Source organism: Aedes albopictus, chromosome 1 (assembly GCF_035046485.1).
Source record: "Aedes albopictus strain Foshan chromosome 1, AalbF5, whole genome shotgun sequence".
In the NCBI taxonomy this organism is placed as follows: Eukaryota; Metazoa; Arthropoda; class Insecta; order Diptera; family Culicidae; genus Aedes; species Aedes albopictus.
The window spans coordinates 277,961,744-277,987,531 of record NC_085136.1 but is presented as its reverse complement, the minus strand read 5'-3'; the positions used below and the strand labels follow the sequence as shown (position 1 = coordinate 277,987,531).

General features: G+C 41.2%; 3 protein-coding genes and 1 non-coding gene across 4 annotated transcripts in view; all 4 read right to left on the bottom strand.

Annotated features, from left to right (window-relative positions):
• LOC109412587 (L-dopachrome tautomerase yellow-f2) overlaps positions 1–25,788 on the bottom strand; it is a 439,236-nt gene that overhangs the window by 151,563 nt on the left and 261,885 nt on the right. The window lies entirely within an intron of this gene.
• On the bottom strand, positions 6,451–8,013 carry LOC115259639 (gustatory and odorant receptor 22-like). Its single transcript, XM_029860414.2, has 2 exons — positions 6,762–8,013; positions 6,451–6,700 (listed from the first exon to the last, which is right to left on the bottom strand). The coding sequence occupies exons 1-2, from the start codon at positions 8,001–8,003 to the stop codon at positions 6,581–6,583; spliced, it is 1,362 nt and encodes a 453-aa protein (XP_029716274.2). The 5' UTR covers positions 8,004–8,013; the 3' UTR covers positions 6,451–6,580.
• Positions 8,056–16,193, bottom strand: LOC109433542 (putative hydroxypyruvate isomerase). Its single transcript, XM_029860415.2, has 4 exons — positions 15,620–16,193; positions 15,437–15,548; positions 9,571–9,746; positions 8,056–8,524 (listed from the first exon to the last, which is right to left on the bottom strand). The coding sequence occupies exons 1-4, from the start codon at positions 15,852–15,854 to the stop codon at positions 8,211–8,213; spliced, it is 837 nt and encodes a 278-aa protein (XP_029716275.1). The 5' UTR covers positions 15,855–16,193; the 3' UTR covers positions 8,056–8,210.
• Positions 15,111–15,181, bottom strand: Trnag-gcc (transfer RNA glycine (anticodon GCC)). The gene has a single exon. It is a non-coding gene; the product is annotated as a tRNA-Gly (tRNA).

Genomic DNA, 25,788 nt, shown 5'->3' with positions numbered 1-25,788 from the left:
TTCTAAATTGTACCCCACAACTTGTTTACTTATAATTGTTTTTTACAGTTGCCAAAATTTGTAAATTATACAAACTACTTGTATATGTTCACTAACATATGTATGTTTGTAACGCATTACGTGTAACGCGTAACGCACTATGTGTTACGTGTAGAATGTCATAAACAATTAGCAAACCACACGAAAATTTATAAAAATTTGTCATATAATATGGATTGTTTATTACAACTTAGATATAAACATTAATGGAACGGACTGACCTCGGCTTTTTTTCTGCACCGGTGTTTCAGCGTGGTTAATATGGAGTGAAAACTGTAGGCACCCACAGTGGTACTTCAACTTTGACGATTTCTGTGGCCCAAACCGCTTGATGAAAACATTTCAAATTTTGACCACAACATTTCCTATATTTACTGACGCTGCAGTGAAATTTTTATGAAGCTACTTAAATGTTTGACTGAAATACGGATTTTTGAAAAAGGTATGTCCAAAAATGGATTTTTTCATATAAGTTATTATAACTCAAAATGTATCATTTGTATCAATTTGAAATTTTGTCCATACATTATCAATATATTGATGATGATGTGGTAAAATTTTCAGCCAAAAGTATTGATAATTGACAAAGTTGCAGCAGATTGAACATGACGGATTTTGGAAGAAAAATTCAGCTCGGCTTTTTTTTTGCAACTGAGTGTATATTTCAAGTTGATACTATAGGATTTGATGCACAATAACGCATATTAAGTTTGTGTTACATTAGGTGGGATAAGGTGGGATGAATTCTTCATCAAAAATTGGGTGCTCAGATTACCCCGTCGGTTCGAAATCGACCCAAAAACACAGTTTTTTTTCCAAAAATCTTTCTTTGACGTGTAAACGCAATTTAACTTAAATTCTCGCATGAATATAGTTTAGAATTATCAAAATCATGATGGTCATACGGTCATACGATGTGGGGAAGTTTCAACCTTGTTTTCTTCATCTTTTGTTCGCTTTTCCTTAGGGTGGCCAATTACTCCGATTTACTCTATTTCTCCAAGAGAACCACTTCAATCTTATTATAGAATTCACATAAATAGATTTTTCCAGATATATCGGAACCGCTTCCGGTACGACTTTGTAGAAATGACCCGACACGAATGCACTTTTAGTGAGAAGTGTCATTAATAAATAATAATAAGATCAGTTAATTACGTTTCGCACGCGCAATAAAACACATCACCCGAACCTAGTGTACAAAGTGATTCTACGGAGTAATACCTAAAGTTGTGTCGTTCCTCTAACTCCAATCAAGGGCACTGATTCCCCAATTCGAAAACCCTGATCGCGGCAACAAACTTCTCAGAGATTCTTTCAGAAATTCCACAAGGGACTTCTCCAGGAGTTTCTCCTTCGTGAATTCTTCCATGGGCAATGGACATCTTGCAGGGTTCCAACAGTGATGTTTTTTTGGGTTTGTTCAAAGAAATGCTTCAAGAATTCATCCCACGATTGTTTCTATTTTTTTTTTACAGATATCCTCCAGAGATTCCTCCAGTAATTGCTTCCGGGATTCTTCCAAAAATTAGACCAGGAGTTCCTACAGAAATTCATCCAGGAAATTTTCAAGGGATTCCTCCAAGGATTTTTTCAGAGACTCCTACAGGAATACCTCCGAAAAATTTTCCAGAAATTGCTTCAGAAAAACCAGTAATTCTACAAGGTATTCTTCCGGAAAGGTTTCCAGGCATTCTTTCACGGATTCCTCTTTGAATTCTTGCGGAGATTTCTCCAGGATTTTATTTAGCGATCCCTCCAGGAAGTCTACCAGATTCAGGAATTGCTTCAGGGACTCCTCCAGAAATCCCTCCAAATTCTTCCAGGAGTTTCTACTGGGATTGCTTCAAGAATTCTACTTGGGATTCCTTCAGAAATCCACGCAGGCATTCCTCCAGGATTTCATCCAGGAATTTCTCAAGGATCTCCTCGAAGAATTGTTACAGGAATTTCTTCAGGGATTCGTCCAAGAATTTCACCAGGAAGTTATTAAGGAATTCCGTTTTAATATATGTCAGCAATTCATTCAGGCATTTCTCCTGGAAATCCTTCAGGCATTCCTTGAGAAATTCTTCCAAGATTACTGTAGGAATACTTTCTAGAACTTTTTCAGGAATTCCTCCAAGAATTCTTCCATATTTTCCTCCAGGAAGTGCTGCAGGGATTCTTCTAGGAACTCCGCTAAAAACTGCTCCAGAAACTTCTTCACGGATTTTTCCAGAAATTTCTCCAAGAATTTCTCCAATTTTGCCCCAGGGATTCCATCAGAAATTCCTTCGAGAATTTCTCCAGGAATTACTCCAGAACTTTCTCTAGAAATTTCTCCAGAAATTTCTCAGGGGATATTTTCAGAAATTTCTCCCAGGGTTCATCTGGAGATTCTCCCAGCATTTCATCCAGTAATTGTTGCCACAATTCCTCCAAAGGTTCCTCCCGGAATTCCCAAAGGAAAACCTCTAGGAATTCCTCCAGGTATTCCTCCAGGATTTTATCCAGGAATTTCTCCAGGAACATCTCTAGGAAATTCTCCAGGAATTACCCCAAGAATTTCTTCAGGAATTCCACCAGCAATTTCTCTAGGAATTGATCGAGGAATTGCTTCTGAACATCCTTCAGAAATTGTGTCAGCAATTTTTCTAGAATTTTTTCCAGAAAATCTTATGGAGATTTTTTCAGAAATCCCCGGGAAATTCTCTAGGATTATCCTCAGGATTTTTGAGGGATTGCTTCAGGCATTTCTCTAGGAATTTCTTCTGAGATTCCTTCATGAATTGTTTCCTCTAGGGATTTTTCCAGGGATTCTTCCAGGAAATCCTTCGAAGTTTCTTCCAGAAAATCCTCCAGAAGTTCTTCTAAGGATTCTTTCAGCAAATCCTCTAGGGATTTCTTAAGAATCTCTTCCAGGTAATTCACCTGGAATAACTTCACGATTATTTTTAGCGATTTCTCTAGGTATTCCACCAGGAATTCCTCTAGAGATTCCTCCAGGGATTTCTTCACAAAATTCTTCAGGGATTTCTTCAGGAATTCTTACAGTAATTTCGCTTAAAATTCCTCCAGCATTTTCTCAAGGGATTTTTTCAGAAATATTAAAATAATATAAATCTCCCAGAATTCCTCTGAAGATTCCGCTAGAAACTCATCCAGTAATTCTTTCAAGAATTCCTCGAGAGATTCCTCCAGGAATTTCATCACGGATTCCTCCAGCAATTCCCACAGGAATACCTCTGGGAATTCGTCCAGGATTTTATCAAGGAATTTCTCCAGGAACTCCTCTACGAATTCCTCTAAGAATTACGTCAGGAATTTCTTCAGGATTTCCTCCAGGAATTGCATCTTTCAGTCTATGTAAGCAATTCCTCTAGGGATTCCTCCAGGCATTTCTCCAGGAATTTCTCCTGAGATTCCATCAGGAATTGCTTCAGGAATTCCTGCAAAGATTTCTCCACAAATTTCTTTAGAGATTGTCCCATGGATTCCTCCAGGAAATCCTTCGAAGATTCCACCAGGAAATCCCCGAGAAGTTTCTAAAAAGATTCTTCTAGGAAATTCTCTTTGGAATTCTTCAGCAATTCTTCCAGGAAGTTGACCTGAAATACCTTCATGAATTTATCATGGGTTCCCCCAGGTATTCCTCCAGGAATTCCTTCAGGGATTTCTCCACAAATTCTTTAAGAGATTTCTTCAGGAGTTCCTATTGAAATCCTCAAGAACATTCTCAATGGATTTTTTCAGAAATAGAAAAATAACAGAAAAAGTAATAGAAATATCCCAGAATTCCTCTGGAGATTCCTCTAGAAATTCATCCAGTAATTCTTTCAAGAATTCCTCTAGAGATTCCTCCAGCAATTCCCACAGGAATACACCTGGAAATTCCTCCATTCAATACTTCAGGATTTTTTTTTGATTCTTAATCACTTAACCTAATTTACAGCTCTATTGTCCACTGGGGCACTACGTGAGCAATTTCAATTGACAACTGCACTTACAGTTTGTACAGCGCCTAGATTCTATTCTACTTTATCGAACTGGTTGCCTTTCTGCGGCTTTCACTTTTTCTACTTTATACCTAGTAGAATGATGAGCACAAGGATGATGGATGGCCGTTGTTCCTTTCCAGTCCAATTGGGGGTCTATTATGAGTAGCAGTTCGCCGATGTCCAGGTATCCGGGTCCGTTTGAGCCATGGGGCTCAGAAGAGGGTCAGTGTCAGTTGCTCTCGGGGGAAGAGCAACTGACGAAAAATTGCAAGTGCCGGGGCTGGGAATCAAACCCATGACCATCCGCATATGAAGCGAACGTGTGACCAACTACGCCACGGGCCCCTGCTACTTCAGGATTTTAACTAGGAAGTTCTCCAAAAATTTCTCCAGGAATTGCTCCTGGACATCCTTCAGAAAATGTGGCAGGAATTCCTCGAGGAATGTCTTCAGGAAATTCTCCAAGAATTTCTTCAGAGATTCATCCAGGAAATTCTCCAGGAAAACTTCCATTTCAGGAATTTTTCAGGCTTTCCTCCAGACATTCCTCCAGAGATTTGTCCAAGATTTGCTTCAGAGATTCCTCCAGGGATTTCTCTACGAATCTCTCCAAGGATATTACCAGAGATTGTCCCATGGATTCCTCCAAGGGTTCTTCCTGGAAATCATCCTGGAATTTCTCAAGGGATTTTTTCAGAAATTTCCCCAGCAATTCCTTTTAGAATTTCTTTGGAATTCCAAGATTTTTTCCAGGGATTCCACCAAGAATTCATCCAAGAAATTTCTCCAGGAATTCCTGCTGGGTCTCATCCAAAAATTCTTCCAGGAATTACGCCAGGAATTTGTTCAGAAGTTTCTCCAGGCATTCCTCCAGGATTCTCTCTAGCGATTTTCACAGGAATTGCTTCAGCGATTTCTTGAAGAATTCCTCCAAGGATTCCTTCTGATATTTCTTTTAGATTTCTTCTAGGAATAAGATTTCTTCTGAAATTTCACTAAGATTCCCTCCAGGAATTCCTCAAGAGATTTCTTTTGAATTTTTTCTAATGATGTCTCCCAGAATTTCTGCAGAATTTCCTACAAGGAATCCACCAGAAATTTTGATTCTAAGGTGTCTTCTAGGACTTCCTCATGAGATCTCTTCTGATATTGTCCTAGGTATTCCTCCCATAATTTATACAAGAATTCCTCCAGGTATACGTTCAGAATTCTTTCAGTTATTCTCCCGGGAATTACTCCAGGGATTCTACAGGACTTCCTCCAGATATTCCTGTAGGAATTGCTCCAGGGATTCATCCAGTTGTTTCTTCAGGGATTTATCCAGGAAGTCTTCCAGGGATTGCTCCAGAAATTCTTCAAATGATTTCTTCAGAAATTCTTCCCAGGTTCTCTTTAAAAATTCACCCAGTTCCCTCGGAAATTTCCGAAATCCTTCTATCATCTTTTCAGGGATGTACCCAAGAACTTCTCCAGAATTACCTGATGATTTTTTTTTATTATTCCAAGAATTACTGGAAGAAAAGCTCCAGCGAATAGTATTGGAAGATCATTTTAAAAGGACTCATGCAGAAACCAGGAAATTCTAGGTTAGTCCTCAAAAGAATTCGTAATTCCCAGAAGAGTTCAGCCATAATTTCTCATGTATGTTTTGTAGACATTAACATAAAAAATCAGAGCAAAATATAGCACGAATAAATAAAAATCTTTAATCTTCCAGAAATTGATTACCGCTACCAGAACCACGTTGATTTATGTAGATCAGGCGAGCTTTTTCATCGTATTGTACAAAATACAGCAGAGTGGCTGCTGAATGGCTATATAATGCTTTTAGAATACAATGTTATTATATTCATTTTTATCGTATTGCGTTGAGTTATAAAAACTAGTAGATACAAATCTATAGCCCATATAGCCGAGGCGGTAAACGCACGGGTATTCAGCATGACCATGCTGAGGGTGACGGGTTCGATTCCCGGTCGGTCCAGGATCTTTTCGTAAAGGAAATTTCCTTGACTTCCTTGGGCATAGAGTATCTTCGTGCCTGCCACACGATATACACATGCAAAATGGTCATTGGCAGAGGTAGCTCTCAGTTAATAACTGTGGAAGTGCTCGTAAACACTAAGCTGAGAAGCAGGCTTTGTCCCAGTGAGGACGTTACGCCAAGAAGATGAGCTTGTCTTTTCGCAGCCAAACGATTACGATGAATACCTAAACTTTCCACGTTTGCCGCAGTGCTATGGAAAGTTCTTCCGCGTTTCTGATATCATCCAGGTTTTTACACTGGAGAGTCTCGTCTGAAGTAAAAGCTCTCATCTGAACTCCCTCGGCAAGACCAGACATTTGTCGGCGATGCCCTTGCTTGGGTTACCTTCATGAGCTCAAGGATCATAGTTTCTCTACGAGTACGATAAAAGTAGCTCAACTTAACTAAGGTTTTGGTAGCTTTGGAAGGTTTCATAGAAAACTCATAGCTAGACGATTTATTTGGTTCAATGCTGTATTCTTAACTTGGCTACTTAAACTTGTCTAATTCCCTATCAAGAGTCATCAGTTTTTTTTTACAATCCCTTCTGTCCTTGTTTGATAGTTTCCATCAACTCGATCGGCATTTGTTGCGAAATCAACGATAGCTTAAACTGCAGCAGTACAATCAGGTAGATGGCAATCGTGGCAATGCTCTGGATTAGAAACGATAAAACATTATTCGCACATTTGAACACCAAATAATCCATAACTTACCGCAGTCAACAGTTCCCGGTTAACTTCGGCGTAACCTTTCAGACTCACAATGGCCGGATTCATCTCGATTGCCTGTATGAACAGATCGATCTCCTTTTGCGTCGGAAGGTCCACCTTGAGCAGATTGATCCCAAGTAGCGTGTCCTGAACTCCTTGGGCCACCTGGAGCGTTGCGTTGTGCGAACAATCGCAGAAAATGAATAGCAGCGTCGAGCAGTAGACAGTGTCCACGATGAGGCCAATTTCCTTGAACGAGAATCCAAAGCCGTGATCGATGACTTCCGAGAGGGCACCATAGATGGCGATCGTGATGTTCGCAAACATGAAGAGACAGTAGGTGGAATAGGTTCTGGCGTAGGCATTGCCTAGGGCTTGGAGTAGTTCGCTGAGGTTTAGCCAGAGGAAGCGATACTGAGAGATCATTGCCGCGGTGCATTCAATGGCTACGTCCTTACGGAACCGGTCGGACAGACTGGATGAAGCTACCCGTATTCCACGACAGTTGATGTACCACAAGGCACTGTTCATGTTCAGCATGGTGATTATGTGATAGTAGGCTGAAGTGTGCCACAGAGCGAACCCTTCCAGGAGAATACTTAGCGATAGGAGGAACACTATCGCACAGACCAGACAACCAACGGAGAACATGACGATTAGGATTTTAAGGTATGGAAACTGAAGGTTGGTACCGGTAACGCGGTAGTAACGTACTTGAAACGCACCCCACATCGTTTTGTAGACTGCGACGTGCTTAGCCACTCCCCAACCAACGAAAGGAATCCAGAAATGCGGGACCAGGAATATGACAAACAGGATTCCGTAGATGTACTCGTCGAACTTCTTGGTATCCTGTAGAATCTTGAGTCGTTCATAGCCCACTATCAACACGATAATTGTGCTCACAGCGTAGAAGCAATACGCGTAGATTGAAGCCCACGATCTCCAATCGAAGGTAATCCTGCCGGGCGATGACCTCAGAATGGGCATAACAGCCAAACCACGAAACAACACCAGCAATAGCTTGTGATCCCGGTAGAACTGATCGTGCAACTCACAGGTATCTCCATCCGCCGAATTCAGCTGAGCCCTGATAGCTCGTTCCTTGGCTCGCTGGACCAACTCCGGATCCAAAGTCCCGTTCATCATACGTTCATCTTTATCGATGTCCCAGTTAGTGCCCATATCGCCGCGGAGCAGCGCGTAGTTGAGCGAATCCTCGAACTCACTGTCTTTGATGACCATTTCTCTGTGCAGGATGTGATAATCCACTGTCGCGAAATTACACCTCTCCAGATCTTATATAACCAACACCGGACAAGCCTCCGCTTCAAAAAACTTTTATTTCCCCCACTAAAATATTAACAACTGTTCTGTTTGTTCTTACCTGAACAACCGAAAGTCAAGTTCACGTGCGGATGCACATTGCACACACTTCATCATCAGTATCGATCACTTCTGGCTCCAGTAGCCAAAGTCGCGCAACCATCCGAGCCCTGGCACCGAACCGACCTTCGGTTTATACTCGCAACCCACCCAGTCGGTGTAGCCGTTCGCTTCCAGGGTGCGCAGCACGTACGGATAGTTAATCTCGCCCTCGGTGTCCGGTTCGTTCCGGTTGGGCACCTGGGCCAGCTGTACGTGTCCGATATGCGGGGCGTAACTCCGGATGGCATTCGTTAGGTCACCTCGGATGTGCTGCGCATGGAAGATGTCCAACATCAACTTCAGGTGCGGGCTGTTGATTTGGTTCAGTGTGGTAATGGCTGCGTGTGTTGACGGAATAGATCAAAGCGTTAGGGGAGACTGGGGAGACTTGATCCCTTTTTCTTAATTTACCTGAATCTTTAAGAAAAACACAAATCTAGATCCGATTTCCGTACAAAATGGCAGGTAAACATCTATTGCAAGTTAATACACAACAGAAGGCCTTTAAATTGTTGTTAAAGTTTTCAAAACTGTGTTTTTATGGAGGCATGTCTTATGATGTATTTTTCAAAAATGGGTGACACTTGATCCCCCTTTGAGCACATGGTTTATTTAAAGGGAAAATAATTCCAGAGTCTTCCTATTCATTTTCTTTTCGAGTTTTCTTGTATTTTCGATGAATTTGGAGTGTTTGAAATTGTAAGGTTTCCTTAAATTTTTAAGGATATGCCGTATTTTTAAAATGGGGAGACTTGATCCCCCTTTTCTTAGTTTGTACTGAAGTTATAATTATCTGACACATTTTATCGTTGAATAGACTAGAATTCCAAGTTAATAGAGGCTTCCGAATAGAATTTTATTTTTCACATGTATAATGTGTGTGTAATCCTCGAGGGATCAAGTCTCTTCATGTCACTGTTGTGTATTCTAAGCTGAATTAATTAAAATATGTTACCAACAGCCTTATTTGGATAAATAAGTTTGAAAGTATTTTATTTAAACTATGTGCTGTGAAATTTTGACATGATTTGGTTTAATTTTCACAAAGTTATTGAGATTTTTCGGAATCGCCAAAAAGATTTCTGAAGGACTGAAAACAAACCATCAGCCGTTACAAAATAATGCAATGTACAATCGAAATCACTTATAGCCAAAACATAGTCGTTTGTCCAGGAGCAGTTTTGGAAAAAATTATGGTAGAAGAAAAATGTTTTTGATTCCGAGCAAATATGGGGGGAACAAGTCTCCCCAGGGATAAAGTCTCCTCAGTCTCCCCTACTTATTTGAAAGGTCGAACGACGTTTCGGTTTCGTTCGATTCAACTTCTTCTAGGTTATTAATTATACTCGAACTCAAACAGAGGCCATCTGTCTGAATAATTTACCTTTTTCGTAGCATGACAAATAGTAACCCGGGACGGAATACTGATTGATGGGTTCAATCACGCCCAAAAGGTTGTTCTTCTCCAGTATCGCGGCTGCCAGTTTCAAGTTGCTTAGGTACGTGGCATCGTGCTGGGCGGTGGTGGGACCATTTACCTTCCCAGCCATGATGTGTATTCTGTAATGTAAGAGATTTGATATAATATTAAATAAAATAATTTGATATTGCAGATAGTATAAGTTTATAAATATAATCGCGAAAATATTTCAACAAGAAACTTATGAATAATACTTGTAAGATTCTCTGTTGGCGTAGACAACCCTATTGCCAAATATACCATGTTTATCTTGCACCTTTAATTTGACGTTTCTATTATTAAGTTTTAATGTAAGATCTATACATGTACAGGGGATAGACAAAATGATCGGGACAGGCAAAATTTTCACACTTTGAAAAATAGCCAACTAGCTGTAACTCGTCGAAAAGTGCTTCAAATATTCTCAAATTTTTACTGTCAATTGGCCAACTATTTGTCTGTCGTGCCAATGGTCAAAAATTTGAAAATATCGGGCTATTATACATGAAGTTTGAAATATTCTAGTAAAAGTCATAACTCATGAAATGTTATATCTCCGGGTTCCATGAACCAAATGCAATGAAATTTTGAGCATTCATGACTCATATAATGAGCTTTGAAAAACGTTTGACTTGACTTAAAATAGTTCACAAGAAAAAAAGTAAAAGCGATTTAATTTATTACATGATTTTTTTTGAAAATTGATCTATTTTTAACATGCATCCCATATTTTTTTTAATATATTGTAGAATATTTTGTTACTGCCTTTCGAAACATCCGTTCATTTATTTGTTCAACATCAAATTCATGATAATACTGAATCAACAATTTGTCGCCATAATACTCGATTTGCAGCTGCAGCTCTCCAACGTCGGTCACGCCCAACGCTCGCCAGATCACGCTCCACCTGGTCCGCCCATCGTGCTCTCTGCGCTCCACGCCTTCTTGTGCCAACCGGATCCTTTGCAAACACCAGCTTTGCAGGGTTGTTGTCCGGCATTCTTGCAACAAGTCCTGCCCACCGTATACGTCCAACTTTAGCCACTTTCAGGATGTTGGGTGAACCGTAGAGTGCAGCGAGCTCGTGGTTAATTCTTCTCCGCCACACACCGTTCTCCTGCACGCCGCCAAAGATCGTCCTTAGCACGCGTCGCTCGAAAACTCCGAGTGCTTGAAGGTCCTCCTCGAGCATCGTCCATGTCTCGTGTCCGTAGAGAACCACCGGTCCACGCTCAGAAAACCGTTCTGATAAACGTGAACAAACAAGCGCAAATATGAGAACAAGCAAATATACACCGTGAACTGGAACTAGTTCCAGCTGTCAGGCGTTCGAGAAAACGTGAAATCTAGTTCACGGTGTACATTTCTTATTGTTGTTATGGTTGCTATGCATAGTTCTCGTTTGTTCCCGTTTCCGTGATTGGGAGTGCACGTATATCGGAACGGATTTTTTTTGCGTGTCTTATTAGCGTCTTGTTCATGGTACATTTGGTGCGGGGGTGAATTTTTTTTTTTGACCGCAATTTCTTCTGGAGCCCACAGTAGGCTCGATTTCCACTGATGATGCATCTTCGTATTTCACGGCTCACGTTATTGTCAGCCGTTAGCAAGGAACCGAGGTAGACGAATTCTTCCACCACCTCGAAAATATCCCCGTCTATCGTAACATTGATGCCAAGGAATTTAAGTGTACCCCGAAGGAATTTAAGGAGAAATCCCCAACAGAACTTCAGGAAGAATTTTCGGTGGAAGTCTAGGAGGAAACATCAAAAGAAAATCTAGGAAGAATCCCCAAAGGAATTCTAAGAGGAATCTCTGAAAGAATTCCAGGCGAATTTTCCGATAGAATTCTAGGAAGAATCTTCGAAGATATTCCAGAAGAAATTCTCGAAGGAATTCCAGGAGAAACCCTCGAAGGAAGTCCAGGAGGAATCCCCGAAGAAATTACAAGAGAAATCCCTGCAGGAATTCCATGAGGAACTCCCGAAATAGTTCTGGTAGGAATCTCCGAAGGAATTCCAGCAGGAATCCTCGAAGGATTTTCAGCGGAATCTCTCAAAGGGAATCTTTCCGAGTAGGGGGAAGGATTTGCAGGAGGTATCCCCTAAAGAACTCCTGCAGAAGAAAATCCAGGATGAATTTTCATAGAAACTCCATGAAAGATCTCTCAAGTATATCCAGGAGATACATATGCCTGATTACAATCATAAGGAAATTATTGAAGAAACTCCTACAAGATTCCCTGAAGGAACTCCTGCAGAAAATACTGAATGAGCTTCTGAAGAAATCTCTGATGTAACTCATGGCATCCATGATTCCTACTGGAAAACTCTCGATCTCAATCTACAATCTAAAAAAACCCCAGGAGCGACCCATGGAAGAACTCCTGGAAGAATCCCTAAAGAAACTTCACAAGGAATCCCCTAAGATACCTGAAGTTATCTTAGAAGGAACTCTTATATAGGAATCTCTGAATAGTTTTCTGGGGAGTCTTCTACTGAAGGTATCCTTAGATCCTCATATAAAATTCTCTGAAGTAACTCCTGGAAAGATTTCTGAAGAAACTTCCGTAGGAATTCCTGAAGAAATTCAGGAGGAATCTCTTAAGAAACATCTGCAAGAATCCCTGAAAATCCTGGAGAAATCTGCGAAGGAACTCCTGGACTAATTTCTCTAAGAAACTCCTGTAGGAATTTATAAAGGAATTTCAGAATGAATCCCTGCAGAAGCTCATAGACTGGTTTTTAAAGAATTCCCACAGGAATTTCTGAAGAAACTTCTTACGGAATTTTTGATGCATCTCCAGGAGGCATTTATGAATCCTCCTGAAAAAAAAATCTCTGAAGGGACTTCTGAAAGGATACCTAAGCGAACTTTTGTTGAAATAGCTTAGAAATCTTCTGAAAGAATTCCTAATTAACACCTGGAGACATCCCTCCTGGAGCTATTAGGGAGATCCCTGAATGAACTCCTGGAGAAATCACCGAAGCTACTGCTGGAGTCGGCGAATATCAGGCAGAATTTCGTGAGGGCCGATCAACGACGGACCAGATGTTCACCCTGCGGCAGGTTCTCGATAAATTTCGGGAGTACAACTTGCAGACCCATCATCTGTTTATTGATTTCAAGGCGGCGTACGATTCAGTGAAGAGAAACGAGTTATGGCAGATTATGATCGAACATGGTTTTCCGGCGAAGCTGATTAGATTGATTCGTGCGACGCTTGACGGATCGAAATCAAGTGTACGGGTTGCGGATGAAATTTCGTCGTCGTTCGTAAATGTTGACGGACTGAAGCAGGGCGATGCTCTTTCGAACTTACTGTTCAACATAGCACTGGAAGGAGCGATAAGGTAAGCTGGTGTGCACAGGAGCGGAACCATTGTCACGAAGTCGCATATGCTCCTGGGCTTCGCGGACGATATCGACATCATCGGAATCGACCGTCGGGCCATGGAAGAGGCGTTCGTACCTTTTAAGAGGGAGACTGCGAGGATTGGACTTACGATCAACACCACAAAGACTAAGTACATGATTGCTGGTGTTCAACGTCGGTCCGGCCGTGGTAGTGGTGACGAAGTGGTGCTAGGTGGGGAAAAGCTTGAAGTTGTGGATGAATTTGTTTATCTTGGTCAGTGTTGCATTTGAACTGAACGCGAGCCAAAAATGAACTGAACGCGTTCAATTTTTTGAACGTGAACGCAGTAAACATTGAACTTGCGTGTCAGAGCTTTTCACTGCTCAAGAACGCCCGTTCAGATCCCCATTCGGCTCAATGTTCTAATGCACTATTCTATCAATCTGTAAAGCTAATGAATCAGTCCAGTCGTCCAGAGTTCCGTAGAAATAAGACTTCATGGAACATGGCCCTTTACTGTACCACATAATGCCATATTAGTATTACGTACATACATTGCATTGTGGGGTTGGGAAGGGAGCGGATGGAATCGTCCAGGGTGACAACGCCTCGGTCCTTATGACGCGTTTTTATGCGAAATAACAGCCAAAAGCTTGGATGCGTCATCATATCCTATATGCCTTCTCTCCTAGGACTTTGTGACGCTTTTGTATACACTCGTTGTTGCACGGAAAAATGCGCCATACGACCTAGGAACTCTAATGACGTGCGATCATGATGTTACTCGCGAGGTGAAAAAACGGATTGCGGCTGAAAATCGGGTCTTCTTCGGTCTGCGAAACCAGCTGAGGTCCCGCAGGCTGCAAACGAAGACAAAACTCGCGTTGTACAAGTCTTTGATTCTCCCGGTCGCTTTATACGGTCATGAAACGTGGACGTTAAAAAAAGTTGATCGGAGAGCCTTTGGAGTCTTCGAACGTAAAGTGCTGCGAACAATACTCGGCGGTAAACTGGAGGACGGCATCTGGTGGCGTCGCATGAACTACGAATTGTACCAGGTATATAAAGAGATGGATATAGTGAAGCGAATACAACATGGCAGGCTGCGGTGGGCTGGACACGTAGCTCGTATGCCGGCGGAACGACAAGCTAAAATTATATTCAGCAGAGAACCAGATAGGGGTCGCCGGCTTCGTGGAAGGGCGCACACGTTGGCTTTTTGCAGTTAAGGAGGACCTATGTTCAGGGCGCCTGGAAGCGATTGGCCCAGGACCGAGGCCAGTGGAAGCGGATACTTCATTCGGCGTAGACTCACCGCTACGAGTTGTAGCCCATCAAGTATCAAGTATCTTTCCGGAATCTCTTTATGAGTTTCTCCAGGGGTTCTTCCAAGATTCTTTCAGAGATCTCTCCCGGAATTCATTCCCGGATTCCTCTACTGCCGTGTGCGGCATAGTTGTCCCATGTTCTATGGGAAATCCCTATTAACATGGGACAACTATGCTGCATTCGGCAGTCTAGGCTCTAGGATATTCAAAATGTCCCCTTTTGAGATCCTTTCAGGGAATACTCCGATATTTTTAGGGATTCCCCCAGCAAATTCTGCCAGGATTCAATTAGGGCTTTCTCCCGAGATTTCTTCGATGGCTTACTCCGGCATCCTATCAATTATTCCTCACGATATTAATCTAGGTATTCGTTTAGATATTTCTCTACGAATTCTTTATTGATTCTAAAAGTATGTTTTCCTATATAAAGAGAATCCCATACAAATTTCTATCGCAAGGTAGGCATAACTGATCGCGCTCAATTTATACAGTAGTTCCTCATGGACCCGAAAAAACCTTGATCTGAAAATAACGACCTGTTTGACCCACGCTAAAGTCCGCACATTAGTTCCTCGTGATTGTAAAAAACACTAATCGTCCACTGCACGAATTTATGCTGGCCTGCTCTCACACGAAATTTGATATGCGGTTTCGGCACTGGTGAGAGTAAGCAGTGGGAGTGGACCATAGATAAGGTAAATATAAATTGTAGAATATAATATATTCTTCACTTATTATCACTTATGTAGTGCGAAAATAATTGAAATAAAAAACATTGATGCATCGGCCGGGAATCGAACCCGGGCCGCCCGCGTGGCAGGCGAGCATTCTACCACTGAACCACCGATGCTTGCAATTAAGGAGTTGCTTAAAGCACTACTGTTTGTCCACCCTTTACAAGAACTCACTGCGCTTCATTACCAATACCTACAGCTGATTTCAGTTTGACCGTTCATTTGCGCAAGATCTGTGTCTTCCTGTCTGAAGTTTTGTAAACACCATGCCTATCAAATGCATGTTATCATTGAATCAACACAATCGCTCTTATCAACGCATCCTACTATGAGTAGCTAAGTACAAACATGTACTTATTGTACCTACTTACTTCTTGCAATTCAACGCTTTGGCGCAATCCACCGTTTTCTCAAGGTTCTTCCTGAAATTGGCCTCCTGTCCGGGAATGGCAGCACATCCACATTGGCCTTCCGGGGCATCACCTGTGTCCACAAATCAGAAAATTATTCAATCATTCGCCAACAATGCATGGTCATCAAACTCCTCTCCCCACCGAGCGCAATGTTCATCAGTATCTGCTCCAGACCGGTTTCCTCGCGCACTTTCACCAAATCGGCCACCGAGACGTGGTCCGGCGGGAACGCGCCCTCCACGGCACTGAAACCGGCCGCCTTGGCTAGCCGGTAGCGTTCCAGAAAGTCGTCGGTTTCGGTGAACATGAAGTTCAGATTGGCGCAGAACCGGAGCGACATTATTCTCGACCGAGATCGTAGATGGGACGTTAGCATAGAAGTTGAATGATTGAAGAATTCACACGACGCGGCGCGGCGGCGATAATTTTAGAACCGAGCGCGAGCACTCTCACACAGCAGAATGATAACGATGTCAGCTTTTTTTGTTCGGACCTGTCAGCGTTGCTGTTGAGCCGTGAAATACGGGAGCTACAGCGCGATGTTCTGTTCTTTATAAGCGCGAGAATGAATGGTGCGATGATAAGGTTTGACGAGTTAATTGATTTCGACCTCTTGGACGTCCGCGACCGCGACCTTACTGAAAGAGTGCGGATTCATGTAAACCGCGGAATGCCGAAGGGAGTTGTTTCTGTTCGATACGTTTCCATTGAGATTGGACAAGTGGGTTGAGCTTCTCGTTGGTATTGCCACTAATGCATGTCGTATCTATGTGTGACTGGTATGGTATGCGTATGGCAAATCACGTTTATTTCACCTTTGCGCGATATTCATTCTTTCATTCATTCATTCATTCATTCGCGACGATTAGGGGTGGACGAGGCAAGATGACCAGTCGACTGATATTATTTCAATTTGTATGGTTCTGGCCAGTGCTGCAATTTTTCGACAGGCCTTTATGATAGCGATATTTTGCTTTTTTCATTTTCTCCGTTTTGGTTTTCCTGTCAAAGTTGCTTTCCGATCAGCAACACGGGAGCGAAATGAAATAGGTACTCACACTCGCACGCAGCGTGCTGAAAGCGAGAGCTGACAGGGCTAAATTTCCATTCAATTTTCTGTAGTTGAGTGTTTTCACCCGTGCTAACGTATAGGGCACTCACTCTCACAAGCCACCGCTTGAGACGAATGGCCTTTCAGCATGAGTAGTGTGTGGATGATTGGGAATTGATCGTGTTGGGTCGCTCACGAATGGAGCTCTCGGACTCTGTCAGTTCTCACATCGAGGAACTGAAAACGACCGCCGCAGTCATTCATTTTCGGCTGAAAAACAGGCACTGAGACAGATATTTTGCAGGACTGGTTCTGGCTGACATCTTTCTCAGCCAATGAAGTCAGAGTGCAACGAAAACTTAGGGTATTGGCTCGATTTCAGCCGATACAGCACTATATAGGTACTATACTATAAGAGTCGGGACATCACTTGCCCAGAATCGGCTGGTAAGGTTGAAGGTTTGGTCTCTTTATGAAACAGTCCGAAATAACGATAGCATTTGGCTTACTGTGCTGATTGAAGAAGCGGCCAAAAATGGTATTCCGTGACATTTCCCTTTATCCGAAAAAAAAGCGATTTCCATCCTGTGCGATTGCCAGCCATCGCCTTGACCTATGACCAGGTCAAATTTCTATTGATTAGCTTGATTTCGTTGTTGAAGCTGCGCCGCCATGAGCCTCCTGGTATGCCTCTGTTGCGATGTCCTGCTGGGTTCGAATCTAAAGGTCCCATTAGACATGACAAATATTTGGCCAAACAAACCCAACAAATGACCAACACAACGTTAATCATGGCAACCTCGGATGAATGTCGGACTAACATGGCAAATATTTGTCATTATGACAAACAGTCTAATGGCCCCTTAACGCTTGCATGCAGATTTCGTTTCCGCCCCTGCGTAAAGTGTGGCCGACCCACCTCCACTTTCGCTCCTGAATTTCTGTCGCTATTGGCTTTTGCTGACATCGACGATGGAGCTCCACGTTGGAGATCCAATTGTCAGGCCACCATGCACGAATTATATACTGCAGGCATCTATTGATGAAGACCTGCAACCGTTGAGTGTTCTTCACTGATACACACCAGGTTTCACTGGCGCAGAGAAGCACAGATTTCACGTTCGGATTTTGGTGCGTTGACCGATCTGGTTGTTTTTCTATACATTTCTTAAACTCGCAAAAGCAGCCCTCACCTTCTTGATCATTCCCAAGCAACACACATGTTATATAAAAGTTACGACAGCGCAAGTTTTGGTTGTATATGAGTTTATTTGACGTTATTTCAACACAATGTAAGAATTACGTCAAATTAACTTCTATACAACTAAAACTTGCGCTGTCATAACACTTATATAACATGTGTGTTGCTTGGGTTGTACCTATATCGATATTGGTGCCGCCATCGGCCGCCATTTGGCTACGAAGATATTGGAAGCTTTTAACATTCTCCACTGATTTCCCAGCTACCGTAAAGCTGGAAGGGTTGACCGTGTTTACATCCAACGATTTGGTCTTGTTGACGTTGATGGTAAGACCTGCCGCTAGGGAGCGATTGACAAGATCATCGAGCTTGCTCTGTATATCAGAGCGCCGTTGAGCTAGGAGAGCAACGTCATCAGCCAGTTCGAAGTCATTTAGGAGCTCCATGGTAATGGGCTACCAAAACAATCCATGATTTGGTTCACGGTCAATCGCACCTACCAGCATCACGTCGATTACGATGAGGAACAGTAGCGGTGATAGTATACATCCTTGCCTCACTCCAGCAACGACCCGGATGGGATCGGACAAAACACCGATGTGCAGTACTCTGCACGAAAATGCCCTGTACTGTGCTTCAATGAGGCCGATGATTTTCTCCGGGAGACCCTTGCGCCTGAGGGCTTCCCACATATTTCCGTGATTGAGACGGTCGAAATTAATGAACACCAAGTAGAGAAACTCTTGGAATTCATTGATTTGCTCCAGAATGATAAGGAGCGTGACAATATGGTCCGCTCACAGGAGAGGATGGAATCCTGGTTGCTGCCGTCGGAGAGTTGCGTCAATATTCTCCTGTATCCGGCTTGGGATCACTTAGCAGAGGACATGATGCCCCGCCAATTATCGCATACAGTCAGGGCACCCTTTTTGGGTACATTTACTAAGATGCCTTGCATACATTTGGCCGGAAATGTCGCGGTTTCCCATATGTTGCAGTTTTCCAAAGTGCTCGAACCAACGTTTCAACTGGTTAGCCGGGTCGGTCAGTAACTGTCCAGTCTTTCACGGGCATCATAGCATTCATCTTAGTCCCGCTAAGGCGACGTGAGACACCGTAGAGGAGACGGATGTCACCGGTGTTTGCGGCTTTCTCGCCTGCGTCGGTTAGGGATTCCGCCCACGCTCTTTTGTCCCGCCTACATGAGCGCTTCACTTCCTTCTCGAGAGCCGAATAGCGCTGACGGTCTACTGCTTTTGCTCCTCGCGTTTTCACTCACTCTATCGCGGTTTAGGCGTTCCTTCGCTCCTCTATCTTCCTCCAGGTGCCATCAGATGGCATCAGATTCTGTAATCCACTGCTTTCTCTTTCCGAACCCAACATTCGTGTTAACGTCACCAAATGAGATCTAGATATATTAGTTAAATAGTTGTCAGTGGACCCAACGAACGAACACGGTTCCCTAATCGGGGCGCAGTCGTTGTCCAAGCAGTCGAATCAGTGTCAAATAGTACAAAGTTACCCAAGTAACAATTCAAAACCGTTGATAAGCATGCCAGTTTAACAAGTGTTCTATAAAAGCGCCAATAGTTGAACAAGCATATGTGTTGATCAAAGTAGCGAATAAGCATTTCAAACAGTGAAAATAGCACCTTTGTTCATCATATAATTGGTAATTGAATAACAAATTGAACAAACGTTTAAGGAAAGTTGTTTAGAAATGTCCACCAATTGCCTAAGAGGTTTGTAATTATGTTAGAACACAGGCTGTTTCCAACGCATCGGATGCCGCTATTCCACATATGATTAACAGTGGAATAAAAAGCTTAAACGTAGTTTAACAAAACTTGCTTAATCAGTTTTTTCAGCTGCTGATTAGTAATGTAACAGTATCACTTAATTGTCATTGTTCGCCATGTTTACATTTGTCTACGCGGTTGCTGATCACAAGAATTGATCATCACACATGAGCCTTGCTGCAACAGCACATAATTATTTTTCACTATTTAAAACATTACAACTCACCTATTCACCAAAAGCAGCGAAACCACGGAAAACACCGTTGAACGGCAACTGAAGAGTCTACTGTAGCCGACATCGATGAGTTGTTCTGCCACCATTTCGTTTCTACGCCATAACACGAATCGAACGTCAAATATCCAATCCTTTCAATCTTGGTCGGGCTCAGGATCCACTTAATGTCGGGAGATTTACACTTGGGTGCAAGGTTTTTTCGTTCCGGCATTATTAAGTGTCAAAAACTACACTCAGTTCACTTGTTTGAGTGTTGAAACTAAAATATGTTTGAACCGCAGCAAATTTAGTAAACAACACCGTTGGCTACATATCAGATTACACAGCTACTGTTAAGCTCCAGTAGCGCCGCTGATGAATAAGCGTTGTGGCAATGATTAAACAAACATTGATCAGATAGTTGAATAAAGATACTTAAGTGATGTTTATGCAACGCATAAACGGAAACGTATTCGACTTAATCTTTAAATACTGCTTTGATTCTTCCAATTCATGTGATCCAGATTGGAGAAAAACAGATGCAGACGGCAGCGAATCAGAAGGTCCCGAGTTCGAGTCTTGCCATGGTTGTGAGTTGTTTCATAAGAAATGTAATTGAAATGCATTTCAGTAGCTTATATGAAGATTTATCAATGGGAATATGAAAAATGTGAGTGATTAATTTATTTTTCCTATTTTTTTGTTACATTCATATTTAAGAAACGCTTACGAAGCATTTGTTCCATCACATCCTTAAATATAAATAATTTTAATTACCATGTTTTGATTGTATTGCAGTGGAATGATCGTCGTAGAAAGTTTGTTATTATGGCCCTAGCGGCTAGTTTGCTATAATGGTTTGAATAACCTTTATTAGACGTTTATACAAAAAAGCACCAAACAACTTCATTTAATAAACGTTGAAGAAAGGTTTTTGATATTTTTTTGAAAAAAGTGAATATTTTAGCGTTGAACAGCAGCTGTTTAACCGAGGTACGATAATTGAATAAACATTAGTTTCACAATGCTTATAAAGCGGTAGTAGTGGAACAGATTCGCCATTTCTGGGCTAACAAGAGTTGAAAAACAGTTTAATTTGAACTTAATCAAATATAATTCGACTTATTGTTTAACAACACTGCTTTGAGAAACCTTTCTTAAATTGAAAATTGTTTCTTGGGTATTTTTGTTGTAATCCCAGCAAGCACAGTGGACACTTTCGCGGAACCGAGTTTCTACCGACTACTCGTCCCGAGATTGCATGATACGAAAGAAAAATATGTTCAATCGCTGCGTTTCTACGGACATCTATTTACAAGGAATGCATAGTACGGACTAAAAACAATAACAAACATGATGATTAACCTGGGCTTGTAAGGGGAATATCTGTAAGTAAAAAGAAAATCGGGTTAAGTACTGTTCCTTTGAATTCCACTAAGAATTTGCATCCTTTGACAGATACGTATTTCGACCTCAATTGTAAGGTCGTCTTCAGTGTTTTGTACTTGACTCGAAGTCGCGATTTTCTTTTTACTTAATAACAAACATACGTATTCATCAACATATATGCTTCGTCGCTCATCTGGTCAATCACACAAATACACTTAAACGGCTACTTCATTTGACAGTTATGCTGACCACTTACAATTTACTTAAAAACTATATGCATATGATACAAGAAGCTCCATACAAACTGTGGCACTAATGTTAAAAACAAAAAACGATAGACAGCTTTATCCTTGAAAAAAAGGCCAAATAAATCAGGCCGAAACGTCAGGCAATGCAAATTTAATCGTTTGGATTCCCTAGACTGAGAAAGTCAGAAATCCAATAGGTGGAAAATAAATATATTTGATTTAAAGCATTGAAGCTGACCAACCTTAAGGCTGCTTTCAGTATTGAACCATTCCGGAGATGACCCGCCACAACATTCTTCAATGACTCTAATATTCTGCTACCATTCTCGCTTACACTTTCGCCTCAAATGTTGGGAAGAGTTGCAGAATAGAAATACACTAGAACTCCAATGGCGCTGTAGCCACTTTTCCCATTCAATTATGTTAATAACCTATATTGCAATAATTGACTATTTTTATGTGTCCATCTTGTAGAGGACCTTTTGTTTTGGTAAACAAAATTTATTTGATACTTCTAGTACCACTACTGACGCCGTAAGGGCGTGGCAAACTAGATGTTAGTCACACGAACAGTCGCGACATTGGACTTCTGTGGCTAGTTATTCTAATAGTTGCAGTCACCTTTAGCACGAACGCAAATATTGAGAGCAGCATTCTAGATAACAGCTTTAATGCTGTAATTCACTTTATGATTAGGAATATTCAGCAGTTATACAATAGTTATTTATGATGATTTCTACAGCACGAGTCGTACATTTATCCAACGAGGCTTGCCGAGTTTGATAAATATGACGAGTGCTGTAAAAATCGAGTTTTGCAACGAGTTGCATACAACATTTTTCGCAATGAGAAAAAATAATCACTGTAATATGACCATTTCCATCAGTATTATCATGCTTCCTGCTAGTTGAACGGGATCACCCACGTGTTCCATCAAGCTAGGCGCAAAACTTGAATCAAGCAAGCTATTCACATTTTGTCTAGCTCTTGACGTGGAAACACAGGTTGCTGGCCAAACAATTGCATTATGATTCATAATGCAACCCAAATGAGTTAAGTTATGAATCATTATGAACCTGATTATTATAGTGAGGAAAAGTAGGCCGTAGTGACACAAAAACGTCAAGTATAAAATGGAATATTATAGTGCCAAGTTGCAAAATAAATATATACTAGAGTGGGTCAACGTTGTATGGAGAAACTATAAATTTGACCGCATCAACCCGGAACAAAGCTTTTTTGATTCCTTTTTGCATCCAAAACAACTGTGCAAAATTTGGGAGCAATTGGTTGCGTCCCCGTATTCCGCATTGTGATTGAAATTTGTATAGAAGTTAGTATGGGAAAACGTACTGTTTTGCATTTTACTCATAAGCTGAATTCTTTTGTTTAATACCGTTTAACCAATGACGTTAAAGTATAGCCTAGAGGATATCCGGAAAAACTTTGCCGAAGACCGCAAAGTGATCCGACGCTTGTGAAAAAAGTTATTCGCTTGGCAACTTAGGCCAAAAACTGAGATTTTATTATTGATGTTATTCCTTTACATGTTAAATGATAAGCACCACTGGGCAATCTGAACGTTATAACTTTTTTCACAAGTGTCGGATCACTTTGCGGTCTTCGGCGAAGTTTTTCGGCATATCCCAGGCTATACTTCAATGTCATTAGTTAGATCGTTTTAGACAAAAAAATACAATTTAGGAGAAAAATGCAAAAAAAGCACGTTTTCCCATACTAAATTCCATACAAATTTCAATCGCAATGCGGAATACGGGGACGCAACCAATCGCTCCCAAATTTTGCACAGTTTTTTGGACGCTAAAAGGAATCGAAAAAGCTTTGTTCCAAAAAATCGACTTTGTTGACCCAGTCTAAACATACAATTTGGTATTGTCCATGCTTATTTAACCTAGAGAATCAATTATTATTTACTTCTGATTTCTTCTTGTATTCAGTGTTGCCAGTTTCGCTGACAATATCACCACAACGGCGCGCGTCCTGAAGGGATAATATAATATTGTCATAATAAATTGAATCAATTGTAACAAATAATCAAATAATAATGATGTATCAGTATGCCTTTTTTAGTTCACAGCATTTGTTGCTGTGTTCATAGCTTGGTTTTGTCTAGGAAAACTAATCCTAAGCGGGCTTCCCGTTTCGGGGTTCGATACTTGAGACCAACAGCTTGAAGTCCGTGGCAGGGAAAGGTTTACATCTCTAGTACTTGACCGCTGCCAGAAATGGCCTGAAAGTTGGCAATCAAAGTAGGATTGCATCTCATGGGTCTCTTTTTTTCCAGAACCCTATAAATGTGCATTAAAATTATGGGAATATGTACAAGGTAAAATAATACATATATCACAAAGAACGCACAAATAATAAACTTTTAACACATAGGTAAAACAATTATTCTGTTTTATAATTGTAACAAATATTTAACACAACAACACGTAACACAATCTGATGCAAAACCTGCATTCAGATGATCGAAAGGTATTATATTCAGCTTTTAATTTATGGAAAAAGATTTAAAATCGGTTGAACAAAACGCAAAATTTTTGAATTTTAAAAAATTTTATATTTTAAAAAGTTGTAAAACTCGATATTGAGCTAAAACTCGAAAACTGTTCTACTTTAAATTTTTTGAATCACGGTTTCAAAATCAGCGCTAACTTATGCTTCAAAAATTTTGGTCGTTGACAGAAGTTCACGACTTTCGTTTTATTTTGTAAACTAGTGTTATCGATCACTTCACTTTGTTTTGAAGTTTTGAATATGTAACAGAAATCTGTAAAGAATCATTAATCTTTACATTTCGGTAAAGAACTTTATCGAATATATATTATATAATAAATCAAATTAAATATAAGTATTCATTAATTAAATAAGAAGGAATAACCTATATCAATAAAAAAAAGTCGTACCTCCTGTAACAAAAAGATTACGGTGTGACTGTATTGGTCAGGCTGGCACCGGAAGTCCACTCCGGGACGCGATCCCACTACTGCTTACCGCGGAGACTTTTAGCTGCTGGTTTTCACCCCTCGCTCGGTTCATCTCTCTTTAGCCAACCTGAATGCATCGGGCTCCCCCATTGCACCCATATTGACGGTCAGCTTAGTGCGGACGTCCCGTCAACATGGACTTACCCGGCACACAGTGGACCCCAACCTCAAATCAGTCCGTAACCCGACCCGTGGGTAGCCACGTTACAGGAGACGCCACGCTCCCAGTCGAGATGGGTGGCGAGAAATGACATACTGTTCAAAACCAGGGCTGTCCGTTCGAACCGCGTGCGTGTGATGTGCTGAGAATGTTCGATGCGATTTACTTCGTTGCGAGGGGTGAGCTAAAAATAGCGTCGATGTGTACACGCTAAATGGGTATCAATCACTGATGCGTCACGATTTATAGGGCACTGCATTGTTTTGATTTTGTATGGGATTTTGACGTTTCTTGGCCTTGTTGTTTACAAAATGTCTGTAAGAGTGAAAGAGAGGGAAAGAATTTCATGCAGTGCCCTATTGGTGAGATTCTTCCTGATTTGTCTCAAATGTAAGTGATGTTTCATAAGTATTTATCGTAATTGATGGTCCACTGCACGAATTTATTCCGGCCTGCTTACTCTCACGCGAAATTTGACGTTTGAGCGGTGTCGGCACCGCTTAAACGTCAAATTTCGCGTGAGAGTAAGCAGGCCAGCATAAATTCGTGCAGTGGACCATACAGAGAGGAAATCAAAAATCAATAATTTTATTTTGGCCCAATGAAGGGAACGACTTCACACCAATTTGTTGCATACCTAGCTTTAGATTCAGTGATAGAGAGTGGGTACATTCACAGTGTATTTATAACGAATATAGCACACACGGATACGAATGCGAAAGCACAGCGCATGCGCGCGGTGTTGGTTATTTTTAGCTCACCACCGAAGCGGTTTGGTTTGGTGAATGTGTGTATTCATCATTCATCAAGTGCGGTTCATTTGATGGTCTATCAACGGTCTTATTTATGATGAAATGCGGGTAGCACGGTGTCCAGTCCATACGATATTAAAAATGATGGAATCGTGGCGTTAGCAGAAAATATACAGAGCAACTGTCGGTAGATTTTCTATGGTTTCGCCAATTACTTGTGGTGGTGTAGGAAAAACAAATTTTAATAGTTTCATATGGTTGCATTCAATCGTTTAAGGTGTAAACATAGTCAAAGAATAAAGTAATACCGTTCTTGTTTTTGATCCAGTTTCAGTCGAGGTAAAGCAAGAAAAATTGTATAAGACAAAATCAGAATGTATCATAGAATTTGCTTCTTAATTACAACTTGGTAGTAGTGCTATAGTTATCCAACTACTAGTGCACACTAACAGTTTATCTTGAGTGTTGAAAAACGATTCAAAAAT